This window comes from Enhydra lutris, unplaced genomic scaffold (genome assembly GCF_002288905.1).
Source record: "Enhydra lutris kenyoni isolate GAN:26980312 unplaced genomic scaffold, ASM228890v2 scaffoldscaffold45, whole genome shotgun sequence".
Classification (NCBI taxonomy): domain Eukaryota; kingdom Metazoa; phylum Chordata; class Mammalia; order Carnivora; family Mustelidae; genus Enhydra; species Enhydra lutris.
Window position 1 is genome coordinate 14,610,328 of NW_019154129.1, and position 15,252 is coordinate 14,625,579.

At 62.4% G+C, this 15,252-nt stretch overlaps 2 protein-coding genes across 2 annotated transcripts in view; one reads left to right on the top strand and one right to left on the bottom strand.

The window, feature by feature from the left end:
* The window catches only part of LOC111156226 (intraflagellar transport 140), a 73,808-nt gene that overhangs the window by 42,148 nt on the left and 16,408 nt on the right, over window positions 1-15,252 (top strand). The window lies entirely within an intron of this gene.
* On the bottom strand, window positions 13-14,711 carry LOC111156228 (transmembrane protein 204). The gene is made up of 3 exons (XM_022516973.1): window positions 13,903-14,711; window positions 9,610-9,765; window positions 13-748 (listed from the first exon to the last, which is right to left on the bottom strand). The coding sequence occupies exons 1-3, from the start codon at window positions 14,180-14,182 to the stop codon at window positions 504-506; spliced, it is 681 nt and encodes a 226-aa protein (XP_022372681.1). The 5' UTR covers window positions 14,183-14,711; the 3' UTR covers window positions 13-503.

Consider the following 15,252-nt stretch of genomic DNA (forward strand, 5'->3'; position numbering starts at 1 on the left):
TTTACACAGTGGTGAGAAGTTTGCATTTTATTTTAACTTAAAAAAATAATCAGGAGCAAAACAGGCATGAGGAACACAGTCCTGTCAGAAAGCCCGTAACCGTCTGGTTGTAAATTGAGGCACTCGAGGAAGACCACAGACCGTTCCAGAAAATCTTCCCGGGTATCCTGCTTTCCCAAAGTAACTACGACCGAGGACCCGCTCCTCAGCAGACACAGAATAAATTAATCCTAGGCCAAGGTGCCGAGCGAGCTGGCCGCCACCATCTGTGCACGTTGGCCGCGGTCCCCTCCTGGGAGCGTGCGCAGAAGTGAAGCTGAGTCATGGGTGCGTCAGAAGGAGGGGGCGCAGGCGGTGTATGACCGCCCGATATACGTATATATGACGTAGTAAACGTAGCCGGGTATCGTACATGTGTAGATAGCAAACCCCGCGCATCACCCGCACAGACAGCCCTTGGGCTCCCGCCCCGTCTAGTCATAGCGACAGAGTCCCGAGCAGGCTCAGCACGGCGACTCCACATACTCGTTGTCCAGCCCGCGGCGGAACCGCGCGGTCAGGGAGCGGCTGATGACAATCACCCGGGGCCCAATGCAGTCCTCTCTCCTGTGAAGAATGTTCCAGATGAGCATGGCAGCTGCCAGGGTGGCCAGAAGGCAGGCGCCGATGTTCAGATAGCAAGACCAGGACAGGTTGGTGTATGGGCCGATTCTGTAGAATGTCACCAGCCCGATGACCAGGACGAAACCTGCAACGGAGAGAGAGGTGTTGAGACAGCCTTCCTCAGGGCCGGAAGAGGACTGGAAACGGCCTGTGCAGCCCCACAGAAGCGCAGCGCCCCGCTCTCCCCGCCACCCCCTTCCTTCCCGCTACGTCCGCCTCGGGGTGGGAGCCCGAGTCATGAGCGGCCCTTCGGTGTCGAGCTGCTTTGTTGGCCTCTGTGCACTTCTGTGACCTTTGGGGGGCTGCAGAGGGACAATGTGTGTCTACTTAATGCTTGGGGGGCTCCCCAAGAAAGCACCCTGGTCCCCACGCACGTGTCCTTTGGTCTCCAGGGCTGGGCCACGTCCCAGCCACCCTGCCCGTGGAGGTAACGCTGCTGCTGCCTGGCCCTCGCCCCCCGATGGAGCCAGCCTCCCCTCTGCCGAGCGCCTCACCGGCTCGCAGAAGCGCTTCATTCGTTCAAGTGAAGGGAGACGCAGAAGCTGTCTAACTAGTCTCCAGGAACAGCTCACGTCGGTGACTAACTCAGTCCTGTGTTAGCGGTTTTCTTGTTCTCCGTGTTCGCTTCTAGAGGAACTAGAGGTTTTCTTCAAACTCCAGAACTCCAGATGCTGCACGCCCACGTGCTCCGCGGCGGGGTCAGGGACTGCGGACACGGCCCGTTCTGCTGTTGCCTCCCCTCGCCTCCACACCCTGCACCTGGTCCTGCAGGTCCCCGTGCACCCCCACACCCCGCCTCCTGCTCACTCCCCCCCAACAGCCTTCTGTCCTGAGTGTGGACAGAGCCCCACGCGGACCTGACGCTGTCGGTGTCACTTCCTCTCACGGCTTGTCAGTTCTCGCAGTAGGAAAACCAGGGTTCTGTGCCTGGGACCTGTCGCCCGGGATAACCGGGCACTGATGTCTTGCTAGAGCTCAGGGCTGAGTCCGGGCTGGGAGCCCCAACAGGGACAGAGGAGAGGCCGCGCTGTGCTCTGCCTGGGAGACTGGTCCAGTCCAGCCTCCGGGAGGGGCCGGGTGGGGCAGATGAGGCAGGAAGGCGGCACAGTGCTGCGCGGGGGCCGCGTCTGGCTGGGCTGAGGGGCCCAGGTGGTGACAGGGGCCTGGGCAGCCCCGAGCTCTTCTCCAGCAGCACCCTACCGTCCATGTGGTGAGCTGGGGGGAGCTGTTTCCTGGAACCCAAAGTGCCTGACGAGGACAGTCTCTCACAGTGGTCCGGATGGAACTCTCTAGCCCCTCCTGGACTCGTCCCTGTCCCCTGCCCTGGGCTCTGGCCAGGCCAGCCTCCCACTGCAGTCCCTCCCCCTGCCCGGTGCTGTGACATCCGTCCGTCTGTTCATGCCGGTCCCTCCGTCCCCACAGCCTCCCTGCTTTCCTCAGGAAACCAGACCATGAACGACCCCTGCGGCCCCAGAGCCGAGCTGCGGTAGTGCCAGCTCCTGGTTCTGGAAACTTGTAGATCAGTGCAGGGCGAGGGGCAGGGGCAGGCCTGAGGTCTCCCGAGCACAGGCAGTTTGGCCTCATCGCCGCTGTACCTTCCAGAAAGTGCGGAAGAAACACTCGTCCCCTCGGTCACGTGCCGGATGACCGTGGCGGTGGCTGATCTCGTGCTGGTTCTCTGCAGCACGTTACACACAGAACGCTTCTAGATACTTCCTTTCTGTTAAAAATAACGCGTTCTCTTTGTCGTGCACACTGACAAAGAAAACTCTGGCATCTCTCTCTCTCCCAGTAAAGAGTGTGTCCCCGGCTCACAGTTCTGTGGCACCAAGCTTTGCCTTCCGGCAGAAAGGACTGGGAGTCCATTTGCGCCATGAAAATGACGATGGTTCTTGTGTCCCCTCATGTTTCTGTGTCTTTGGGCATTTTTTGCCAGGCAAGGGAGCTCGTTTGGCTTGTTTCAATAGGACTCAGCAGGACGGGGCAGGCGGGGACGACAGGCGAGCCAGCTAGCGTGTGGCTGGTGCCTGAGGTCACAGCAAGGCGGTGCCGGCTGGGGGACAAGTGTTCGCGGTGAGGCTGGTGGGAGCCTTCAGGCAGGGAGCCAGGCTGAGCAGAGAGGGCGGTGCCAGCAGGGTGGCGGTGGAGGCCAGCGTGGCAGGAGGGAACTCCCTGCGACAGCTGCCGTGGTCCAAGTCTGTGTTTGCCCTTTGCCAAGCACCCTGGGGGTTTGCTCTGGTTACAGAAACATTTGAAACTCCGACGGGCGGCCTGAGCTCCAGTGTTGCAGCACCACTGGCTGCATGGGAGGTATGGGGGCAGAGTGCAGAGGCAAGCCCACAGAGACCCTGTGTGCAGAACTGAATGCACCGGGGGCTCCGAGGAACCTTCACGGTGACAAAGACCATCAGGGGGACAGGGCCCATTTGCCATGATTTTGTCACTTGGGGTTGGAGCCGCCGCACAACATGCCGGTTCCCATGCCGTCCTCTAGTTTGCACGCGCGTGTGCTCTGCAGCATGGCCCATGCTCCGCAGGAGGGCCTGTCGCCCTGTCGTGTGTGCTCGGCGGAGGCACGCTTCCCTCGTCCTAGGGTAGCTGGCTTTCTTCTTCCAGAGGTGCAAATGAAATTTATCCCCACAGCGTGTGGCTCCAGGTAACTGAGTCACCCCAGTCCTGTGTGGTGAGCACAGGGTAGTGGGGACAGGCCCGCGTAGACCCTGCCAGACAGTGGTGTTGGCCAGGCTGTTGACACCAAGAGGCCCCCGTGTATGGACACTCAACTCCAGGCAGTGAAAATAGTAACTCATGGGACCAGCGACAAAGTGATGCTCAGAGCAGCCTCCTGCCTCCGGGACCCCACGCCACACCGCCGCGCTGTCCCATCCCTGAGTGGCAAGGGTCTCTCGGGCCCATGCGGGGGCTTGGCCACGGGGCAAGATGTGGGACTCTGCCCTACGTATACTGGTCAGTGCCACAGGGTTTCTTAACTGCCTTGTTGCTTGTTTTCCTGAGGTTCTTGTCGTGTATGGGTCTGTCTTTGAACGTAGGGCGGGTTAGTACTTTGTCGCTGTCTTCGTCCGTTTATCCCATTCTCCCTCGTGTTTGGCTCTGTGGCCTGTGATGCGCACAAACCCAGAGCGTGGAGCTACTTCTGTGTGGAGAGTCAGATTTGTATATTGAAAATGAAAGAAAGGGCGCTCCGGGGCGGGTCAGTGGGCTAGAGAACGTGAACTCACAGGGGCACGAACAAGCTGAGCCTCGCTCCCCACGCCCCGCGAGGTGATGGGTCAGTATCAATGCGGAGCCAGACGGACGGAGTTGGAGGGAGTCTGTCCGTCCGGAGCACTGTGGAGTCCTGGCAGGAGCAGCCCCGGTGGGTCTGCAGCCCCGCGGAAGGTGCGTCTCGAGTCTCTGGCCTCACAGGCTGCACCTCACTTGGCTCTTCTCTCCGGGCAAAGTGGAAATGGAAGTCTGGTTCTGTATCCTCACGTGAAAAAAGACCTGAAGAATCCACATGTACGTGACTTACTCTGTGTAAAGACCCATGTTGGCTTTTACTTGGTTTCAGTTCAGCTTAGAACGCATATGGTAAGAAAAAGGGCTTGATTCCCCAGCGTTAAGAAAAACGAATGTAGGAGGCTCTCCCGACCAGGAGGATACCAGGAAGCTGCTAGAACAGTGGCACAGGCTCGGAACCGCCTGAGCTGCGGTGGATGTGATGTTGGGCCAGCGCAGGGGCAGATGGACCCCACCCGGGCCACTGCGGGTGGCACGAACTGCACATGGACGGGCACATGGCCTCGCTGGCCGCCTCCAGCCTCTGCCTTGATGCTGGGTAACTGCCGTCGCGTAGACATTCTTCTGAAATCCTGCTCGCTGTTTGCTTCATGAAATTCTCCTGCTGGGGGAGAGGTGAGGGCTCTGGGAGTAGACCCGGGCCACGCTGCCCTTAAACCTCGGGCCCCCATCTCTGGCAGGCCCTGCTGTGCAGACCCCCTCAGAATTGTCCCAGAGCCTTTTCGCCCAAGACTTCCCAGTGATGTTCGTGTTTGTCCAGAAACAAACGCAAGCGGAGAGTTTGAGCAAACAGCCCGAATTCTGCATGTGGGGTCAGTTCCATCCTCATGAATTTCTGTTTCCAAAGCAAACAGCCCCTTCCTGTGAGCGGGCCACGCGGGCGCTGTGAATCCCGGCTCAGCCCGCAGCGCGTCCCTTCCCTCTCACTTCCTTCCTGCCCGCTTCCGAGGGCTCAGGGCCTGTCACAGGGCCTTCCTGCTGGAGTGACGGTCAAGCACGTGCAGGTGGTAGAAGGAGAGACCATGGGGCTGAACCCTGAACCGTCCCACAGCAGACCTGCCTCCCGTGGCACCTGCGACGGCTTCCAGAGAGAGCGTCCACAGAGTGGACTCGCGCGTGGCCCACCTCCAGGCATGGCCGTGGTTGGGGTGTCCCAGCGTCTGTGAGCAGCAACATGATGGGATCCACGTGTTCCTCCCCAGAGGCAGGGATTCTGGGCAAGGAAAAGCTAAACGTACAGCGGATCTGGTCCTGTTTCTGTGGAGCTGAGCTCCCGCGTGGCGCCTGACATGCTGTCACTCTGAGCAGCTCGGAGGACATGGACGTGAAGGGAAAACGTGGGGCGCGGCCTGGGTGCGGACCAGCACCAGGGAAGCAGGTGCCAGAGACAGAAAAGCACGTTGTCCAGACCGAGCTGGGCACCACCTTACTGTGAAAAACAGGAAGTTGTATATTCCTCTGAGAAGGTCCCGGAGCCTACGGCAACAGCAGAACCCCACCAGCTCAGGAGATGCCAAGACCGCTGCCGCTTCCCAGCCCGCTGGCCCGTGAGGCCCAACGGCACAAGCATTCTCAGGGGCACAGACTGCTTAGGGCGTCCGTAAAGTTTGCCAGCGTAAGAACAAATGTTAAGATTTCCAGAAGCCAGAGACACGGAGCCCAGGGGCTTCCGCAGTGATTTCTTCTCCCTCGGTCATCCCACGAGCTGGGAAGGCTTTGTGGCAGGAGGAGGGCCGGGCCGGGTGCGGGCTAGTGGGGGTGGGCAGTACACCGGCCGCAGGACGTGCGTGCGGGGCGGCACCCTGAGGTGCAAGTGGCCGTGACTGAGGGCTGAGGGCCCGAGCTGCACCTGTGCGTTCGCTCGCTAGGGAGCGGGGCGTGAGCTCAGGCCCGCCGTGCAGCGTCCCCACAGGAGGTGAGGACCCGCTGGAGACGGTCCCTGAGGAGAGCCCGGTGCCGTCTTGGAGGCAGTCAGAGCACAGCACAGAGCGGAGGCCTCTGCAAGTCTGTGTTTGAACTAAACATTTGTACTTGAATTAAGCCCGTTAGCAGTGGCGATCAGGCTTTCAGAAGAACCGGAAGTCTGAGCACGCTGCAGGGTCGCTCACGTGACTGAAGGGAGCCTGGACCAGAGTTGTGCAGACGCGGAGCTGGGCCAGCGGAGGAGCCCGGAAGAGCTGTCAGATTGTCCCGTCTAAGAATCTTCACCTGGAACCCAGCTTGGCCAATCAGTCCTGTGCAGCTGGCAGCCAGGGCCCAGGACTGTGAGCACCCAAAGAGCCACAGTATGACCACCTTGGGAAATTTGGGGGCCACCGGTCAGGGTGGTCCTCAGGCCTGCTGGCGGGGCTCTGGCGCGGACTCCAGGTGCGGCGGGGCGCGCCCCGCTCTGACCGCAGGGCAGTGTGGCGTCCCCAGCAGGCCCACAGCAGGAAGTCAGGACGGTCCCAGCAGCAGGTTGGCGTCAGCTCCACAGCTACACGGGAGAGTAGGGACAAGGTGGCCCATCCGGGGCCTCAGAACTTGACATGGCGCCTAGACGCCCCAGGGACAGTGAAGGAGCTTCACCCCAAGGGTCCCGCCGGGCTCGCTGCCGGCCGAATCCGCCCTTAGCGGCCTGCGGAGCTCCAGGCGACACTCGGGTGTGTAACGCAGTGCCCGCGGTAATCACGCCAGAATGGCCGTGCGCCTTTGTCCACGCAGCAGGGAGAGCAGACCCGCGCGAGCAGACGTCGGCCAGAGCAGGAGAAGAAAGGCCAGAGGACGGGTCTGCTGAGCCAGCCTCCAGGAGCCCGGACGGGTGCGAGGCTGCGGGAGGGGGTTGTGTGCGCGCGCGTGGGGGTCAGCCCGTCGGCCAGCACCGGGCAGGTCCTCATCACAGATCCTCCGGGCTCCTCTGCCCACTCCCACAGTCCTGACATCGTCACAGGGAAAATCGGGGTTGCACTGGGATGATCAGCTCGTGGAGGTGGAATAAGGGACAGGAAATGGTTTCTTCAACTTTAAGGTAAATTAAAATTACACTTGGAAGATGGTGCAAGGAAGCTGGAAACTAGTGCGTGTGACTGCGTGGACATGGCAGAATATAGCAGGTGGAATGGCTTGCAGTGACTGGTCTGAGAACAACAGCTTCAGGGCCCCGCGTGTCCCTATGACGGGGTCCCTCGGAGGAGCAGGTGTGAAGAGCAGGGCCGGGTGCCCGGACAGGAAGGGCGGCGGGCGGGCGGGCAGGGAGTCCAGCTTGTCCGGCCTCCCCGTGAATTCGTCAGCACCTTCTCACCCCGCTGCCCACCCTCTGGCCCCCGCGCTGGGGACTGAAGGTTCGCTTGCATAACAGGTACCAGCAGGCATTTCCCCTCCTGGGACAGGATATCCCGGCGCCCTTCAGTCTCTCCCTGACTGTTTAAAGCAGACCGGAGCACAGGAAAAAACCTAACTCTAAAATTAGCAGCGTGGTGGAAGAAAGACACGCGCTGCATTCTGTACCGTTTGTCAATGAAACAAGTCTAAACACGGCCAAGTGCATTTCCTTTCTGGGCAAAACAGACCTGTGGGAGTGACGGCGAGGCGGCTCGGGGAGAAGCCTGCAGAGTCTGCGCTCCTGGCTTTTACCGGCAGCCTCTGCAGGTCCGAGGGTCTGCGAGCGGAGCCAGTGCCGATCTGGGGACAGCCAGGAGAGAGCACCCCTGTCCCACGGCCAGGAGGGGCCCCAGGGTGCCCGGGGCTGCCGCCACACAGCTCACATTTCCTGCACAGGGCTCCCCAGTCTCCACTTGTTCGACACATGTGTGATTTGGAAGCAACACTGTCTTGTTCTGGAACGAGGGTTCGCAGCAAGTAAGATGTCCGTTTGACACCAAAGCCGCGCTCTCTCTCCCAATAACTCTCAGTAAGAGATGCCGTGGTCCATTTGTTCCCCTGCAAGGAGTTATTTTCAGGATCAAGAGCTGTTCCGTTCATTTCTTCAGTGCCTGGATGTCTGTTCTTGATCTTCCACTTCCTTCCGGAAGGGATGGAGTTTCAGATAAGCCCCTGCGGTAGAAGTGAGCAGCCTCAGTGAGGCCGAGGACTCCATTTCTGCCTTAGGGCCCTAAGGTCAGCAGCGGGCAGAGGAGCCATTTTTCAGAATGGTCACTGTCCTCTGGGACGTCCATGTTTTCACCCAGCTGCATGGACAAGGGAAGGAGGCCGAGGGGGTCAGAGATCGCATCTCACCCATCTCTTTGCTTCTTAAGACCAGCCTGGCGGGGACAGACAGAGGTACCAGCCCCAGTTCCCATGGATCGCAGGTGACAGGGCTAAGGCACATGGCCAACTGCCTCAGCCCCAGAGCTGCTCTTCCCTGGAAACCGCCTGGTCAGCCCTTGCCATTCCTGGGCCCTGCGGGTGACCCGGCTGTGGGGAAGTGACTGGTCCAGGACCACCCGCCTTCTATTAAAAGGCACAGGAAGGCCTGTTTCCAATTCCTGATTCCCACCCAGGTCACTTTCCAGCATGTGAATTCCTGCCAGTCTGTCAGCCTCATTCTCCAGAAAGATAAGGGCCGGGGGCCATTATTCCCGGAGTGATTCACTTCGGACTTCCTGCCGTGTCTTTACTGGGGCTCCTGGAACTGTACCTTCGGTGCTGGGGCGTGCCGCCGCTCTCCACCGGCGGGAAGGCAGCTGGGTCGGCTCATCACGTCCCCACACCCCGGCGCACGTCACCCTTCCGCAGGCCCTCCGCTCAGATGTTCCCAGTGGGCAGCAGAAAACCTGAACATCCCCAGGTGTCCACGCTCATTAAACCCGAGCCGGGGAGAAGGAGGCGAGGGGGAGGGGAAGCCAGCAGAGAAGTCCCTCTGCTCCGTGGGGTGATGTGGAGAGCTTCTGTGGCTTCTGTGGCCACTTGTGCACAACTTCCCGAAACAGTCCCGTCCGTCGTTTACCCCGCCGCTGCCACCGTTCTCAGCCTTTCAGGACCGTGGGTATGCCCGCGTCCTTTCTCCGTTGACCCTGCAGCCGCCTCTCAAGGCCTGGCTGGCGTGGCGTCTCACTCCTGTTGGGGGCAGGGGCCGTTGTGTGTGAGAGCCACGACAGGGCGTGCGCTCAGGTGCGAACGTGTCCTTGGCGCTTCATGCTGCTCACGAAGGAGAGCCCGCCCCTGGCCCCGGCCGGGTCCCCAGAGGTTGCGCAGGTCACGGAGTGTGCAGATGAGCCCAGCTAGAGCCTCGTGCTCGGCCTGACCTCCCCGATCACATGGCGTTAGTGGGGGAGGCAGTGGAGGAGGTGGCCTGTGGCAGCTGCCGCATCATAACAGCAGGGGCTTCAGCCAGGCCACCAGCCACGCCACTGCAGACGGGCAAAGAACGTAGCAGATGCTGCAAACTTCAGAGAGCCAGCCCGGGAGCCTCAAGTGCCCATCCCCAGAGCACCCCGTCTTACAGCGGGATAGCGCGGGAGCGCGGGGGCAGCCAGAAGCACACAGTGGTGCTCACCGCAACCTCAGGGCCCTCCCCTGTGTTTCTGTCTCGCTTCTGCCCACGGCGAGAGGTGGGAGGGGGACCCACGGGGGTCGCAGTGATGTGAGAGGACCGCAGCGGGCCCGCCAGCCCCACACGGCTGAGAGTGCGGCCGCCCTGCCTGCCCGGGGCCCGGGGGTACTCACTCGCCAGCTGGAACGCGGCAGCCATGGCCTCCTCCCAGCACTGTGACTCAGGCGACATCAGGGACAGGCCCGTCAGCCCCAAGGCGAAGGTGAGCTGTCCCGCAGCGAGCGCGGCCGTGGCCACCAGGTTGCAGGCGCGCATCATGTCGAACTGCACTGTGAGAAGGACGGGGAACAAGACAGGTGGTTGGCTTGGACTGGCTCCCACCTCTGTCTACTCCCGGGGCCTCACCGACCCGCCATCCCTGGCCCCTCGCGCTCTAACTCCCATGCGCTGTCACAAGAGGTCCACCGAGGGACACAGCTTCCGCACATGTGGGCAGGAGCACGCTCCCCGGGAAGTCAGGCCCCTCCCCCACGATGCCCCTGCCCTGAGAGCAGAGAGGACCGTGGCTGTCCAGGCCCTGGCCCACCAGGCCCCAGCCTGCCACTGTGTCTGTGACCGTGGCCCACAGGTGGGCAGGTGGCCTTTGTATTTAGCGCCTGAGAGCCCGGAGGGAGCCGAGACGTTAGGCCACTGCCCACCCCAGGTCCGGCTGCCCCTGCCCATCACGTGTCGAGCAGCTTCCTCCTCCCCGTTGTCTGTCGGAGGCTGAGGGCTCCTGCCCCCTGCAGATTCCAGGCCTTTCCCTGAGGCCAGCACAGACACGGGCAGGGCCGGAGGAGCAGAGGCCTGGCCGCTGGGAAGTCAGGGTGGCCCTGAGGGCAGAGGGGCTGCTGGAGGATGACCGCCCCCACCCGTCGAGCTTCCTCATCGTGCTGAATCGCTGAATCAGCAGCTGCTTTTGCCCTGGCTGGCGGCATAGATGAGCCACATGGACGGTGAGCGCGGCCAGTTCTACCCTCTGACTTTTCTCCCCGACGCCACTCTCTTGCCCGGGCTGGGAGCGCACGCTCTGCTCATCAGGGCAGCTGCACAGTGTCCCTACCGTTGTTAGACGCCCTCACGCTCCTCTGAGTCAGTAAGCACCTGGGGTGCCAACGGCGGGGCCTGGCAAGTGCGGGCTGCTGGTGCCGGGGCGGTAGTGGGGCCTGGTGGAGAGGCACCAGCACCCACATTTCCTCGCCTCCCCAGGCCAGAGGTAGCTGCTCAGGCTGAGAGCCGGGCTTCAGGCCAATATGCCTGAACCTTCCTGGCTGCCCACACAGTCTCCACGGTGGAACCCACGGCACAGCCAGCCTGACCGGTGGCCGCATATGCGTGACAGATACCAAACTGGTCCTGCTGTCAGGACAGATCGGGCTCCAGGCCGGCCCTTCCTGTGTGCTGAAGACTGGCCGACCTGCCTCCCCGCGGAGGCCCTGCTTTTCGTGTGCTCTTCTGGGGTCTTCACGCCCTGTGTTCTTCGAAGTTAGTTTTACCAACACGTGACCACGCAGAGGTTCTACCCTCAGAGGTGCTCGGATCTGGGAGGTGGTGTGACCTCAGAGATGACGGGCGGTGAACACAGTGGGCGGTCGGGTTCAGAGCCGGCCCAGGGAACTGTGGGCTTCCCCGGCACAGCCTCGCGCGCCGGGCAAGGAAAGTCTATGGTGCACACTCGCACGGAGGGGAGCAGCCTGCCCTCCTGCACCCTCCACCCAGCTCTCTGTCCTTCCCGGGACTCCGAGCGCACCGATCAAACAGCACACCCTGGCCACCCACGGCCCCCGTGGCATCCTCACCCCATCAGCCTCTGGCCTTGTGGATGTGGAAATGTGGGAGGGGGAGGGATACAGCAGTATCCCACAGACCCGCCACCTGCCTGAAAAGTTTGCCTTGCAGGCCACACTCCCTCCACCAGCCACCTGGAGGGGACCTTCGAGTGGGGAGGGGTGCACCGGGCACTGGTGTTTGACGGGCTGTCGTCACCGTGTGCGTAGCCTGGGCAGCGGCACCCTGCAAGGACGTGGCACGAGGGTCTGTGGCCGGTCCGAGCGTGACGCACACCATCGCACCCCAGCCGCAGTGCCCTCTGTCTGCTTCGGTGGTGAGACTCCTCGCCCGCTGGGGTCAGAGAGCGGTGACCCCCTCTGGGCAGGGTACCCCAGGTTTAACTGCGTGCCTACTCACCCCTTCCTCGCTTTAGAAAAGGAGGTTAGGGGGCCTGACAATGTCTGGAATCTGGAACAACAAGAAACGCCCGGAGAGCAAGTCCGACCAGGACTCATCCCTGCCGAGTCCCCACCGCTTCTTCCAGTGAGGAAAGCCCCCCGAGCAGAGGTAACCGTCACGACCGCCGCACACAGCCCAGCGAGGTGGAGGGAAGGAAGAGCCCCCGGTTCTGGAGGACAGGGCCCCATGTGCCGTGTCACTCAGGAACCCTGCACACAGTCCCCTGACGGAGTCCAGGACGTCAGGTGGGGCCGCCTCACCACGTGTGCCCCATGAGCACAGGTGTCTTGGACTCTGGGCTCTGCAGGGTGTTGCCAGGACCCTGGGAGCAGAGCAGACGAGCATGACGCCCATCCCTGAACTGCCGCCACACACACCCCCCCACCTGCCGCAACGTCTAGTGTCTCTAGGACGACCTGACTCTCGCTCCTGAGACGGGGAGCTTGGGATGGATCGAGTCAGGCCTGCGGCCACCAACGCCAAACTCTCACAGATCGGGATGACTGCGGAACCTGTGACGCGGCAGGGTGCTCGGTGCTGAGCCAGCGTGCATCTGAGCACAGCGCCAGCCGCCCCTTCCTCCCCCATCCCTGCACCCAGCGCAGTGGCAGTGCAGAGGGGCTGGGGTGTTCCCTGGGGTCCTGAGCCTGGGAGCTCGGAAACTAGGTGCTGGGAGGCTGCTCGCAGATGAGCCGGCTCGCTGCTCCGGCCGCCCTGCAGCCCGAGCACATGGACCCAGTGAGAAGTGCGTCAGGGACTCAGCGTCCCTCACAAGAACCTTCCGTGGTGTCTCCCTGGCTTGGGGCACACACTGGTGCTCAGAGGTTAAGGCTCAGCCGCCACAGACGCGTTACCAGGGGCGAGGCTGTTGTAGAAGTCCCACAAGGAGCTTATCAAGTCAGGGAGGGACAACAGGCGGCTGGCCAGGTGGGCAGGGGGTCTGGAGGCAGAGCACATCCCCACCCCGTGTACCCTCCTGGCCTTGGCAAGGTCACAGAGGGTGTGGATGCCCAGGGAAGGCACCTGCTCGACCCTGAGGTCCAGGCTGGGAGTGCTTTGTGGGCTTGACGGCGCAGAGCCCACACTTGAACCGCAGGGTCGCTGGCTTGAAGGACTCCTCAGGACAGCCCCAGGACCCAGCGAGTCCCCTGGAACCCAAGGTCAGCTGCACTGAATTCCGAGAGTCTGTGGAAAAGTTTGAAAATCCTGTGTGTCAGGGAGGTGGGAGGGGCTGACAGACCCTCAGGCTGCGTGGCAGAGGGCTCTGAGTGGACAGACTGGGGTTGCCCTCCCCCGCAGGGACCTCGGCCGAGCACGTGTGTCTTGCAGCCTCCATCTCTTTGTGGACTTGGATACCAGCCCCACCGCACTTCCTCGAGTAGCAGGGCTCCAAGCACGTGGCAGGTGGGGACATTCCTACGCCGAGCACAGAGCCCCTCGCCTGTGCTCCTTGAGGACTTTCAGACGCAGAGCAGTTAGCAAAGGCCCAGCCAAGGCCTCGTGCTCTCAAGAGGGCGAGCTCTGCCTCCTGCCCGTCTGCGAGCGAGACCCTCGTCAACAGCTTGGAAGAGTCAGCTCGAGAGCCCTTTGCCTGTCAGCGGCTGTGACCTCATAGATGACACATTAGGTGACCAACGTCTCTGTGAGCCTTCCCACCCACACACTCGGACCTGACCCCACGGTCAAAGTCCACTCCCCACCTTCCAGAGCAGTAAACAGACCCCACTGCCAGCAACCGGCCAGGGTCAGGACAAGACAGAAGGGGCTCTCCTCTCGAGAGCCATGGCCGGGAGCCCCTTCTCTGCCCCTGTGGCTGGTCTCCCGGAAGTCCTGCCTCAATGACCCCGACAGCTGTGGAATGAAGTCAGAACTCAGCCACGTGTTTTTAAGCTCCTTATTTATTTTACTCCCTAACGAGGTGTATTTTCCACCAAGAAAAGTGGGTCCTTCTTGGTCTGGTTAATGTGTCTGCCCTTTCCCCGCACGTGGAGGCAGAGAAAATCCCCACCTCCCCGCAGGAAGAATTCTGTCCTCGAGGAGCCAGGGGGCAGGTGTGGGCCCCACTGGGAGGGTGGGTTCAGAGCTCGGGGCTCGCCCGGGTTGCCCGTCACCAAACGCACGCCCCACACCCACCTCGAGCCATCAGAGCTCGCGGGTCCTAACCACCCTAAAGGAGGCACAAAGATAAGCAGACTTACGTTTGACGGTGCCTCGAGCCTCCTGGAAGCCTGCCGCCTCAGAGCCCCAGCCCACAGCTTCACAGTCCCGTGCGTCTGTCTGCCCCGGCCGCAGCCCGGCGCTCGATCCTCCCCGGGCCCTGTCCGCCAGCCAGCAGGACTTCCACAGCCCCACGCTCCGCTTGCGCCCGTCTTCCAGCGTCTGGTACACCCAGTTGGGGGTGAAGGCCGCCACGTTGTTGAGGACAAGGGAGACCAGGGCCACTAGCACTGCCGTGGCCACCAGTTTCTGGACAGTCATCGCTGACTGCCGGTGCTGTCTGCCGGTCGTGGAGAAAGTCCCAGCCCCGCTCCGCTGCTGTGGCCAGGGAGAGCCGAGACCAGCTAGGGGCTGCTAGAGGACATCAGCGCTCATTCTTCGCAGCATGGGGAAGGCCCGTGTGACAGGTGCAGTGAGCTCACCTCGGGCCCTCCTTAGCCTCCCTCCTGCACCTGGAGCAGGGCCAGGCCTGAGCTGCAGCCGGCCTCTCGGCCCATCCCCGGGAGGAAGCCGGGGCACCCGCGAGAGTCCAGAGTCGTGCGCGCGCCGTCTTCCTGGGAGGCAAGGCCTCTTCTTCCCACACGAAACCGGAGAGGTGGGTGGCAACGTGGGGGTCTGTCCCGCCTCACTCCGGAGAACGAGCTCCACACAGCGGAGCCAGCAGCCAGGCTCGGAGCAGGGCCGAGGCTAGCTGTGCCGGGAGCCGTTCCGCCTCTCGCCGCGTGCGACCCTGCCCCGTGCCTCTGCCACGAAACAGCTAGTCCTGGAAGGCAGCGCGCCTGCGGCGGGGAAGTGCGTGTGCTTGTGTGTCTGTGTGTGTGTGTGCGCGCGCGCGTGCGGCCCCCCCCCGCCCCCCCCCCCCCCCCCCGCCGCCACTCCGCAGAGAGGAAATGGTTGTTTTTGAGGCTGTTTTTTGTGAGCTGGATGGAGGGCGTAGCCAACTGCAACAAATAGTGGCCAGGCCACGGCAGCCAGACACTAACAGGATGTGTTTCCTGATAGGAAAGCAGGGCGGCCTTCTCAGCTCCTGCTCTGGGACCCTCCTCCCCTGCCCTCCCCACCTTCCTTTCCTAAAGGGAAGGCCCGGGTGCCTGCTCAGAGCAGACCCATGGTCCCACCTGTCTGTCTCGCACCCCACCAGCCCCGCGCTCAGGTACTCCAGAGCAGCCACGGAGGCAGGTGGTCCCCACGGGGCACGCTCCTGCCCTGGGCCCGGGGCCTGGGTGGGCGGGGCGTGGGTGGCCGGTCACCCACAGCCATCTCGTGGTTCCCCCGGCATGTAGGTGCCCCAGGGCCTGTCCTTGTCACAGGGGTTCACGGACAGTGGATGA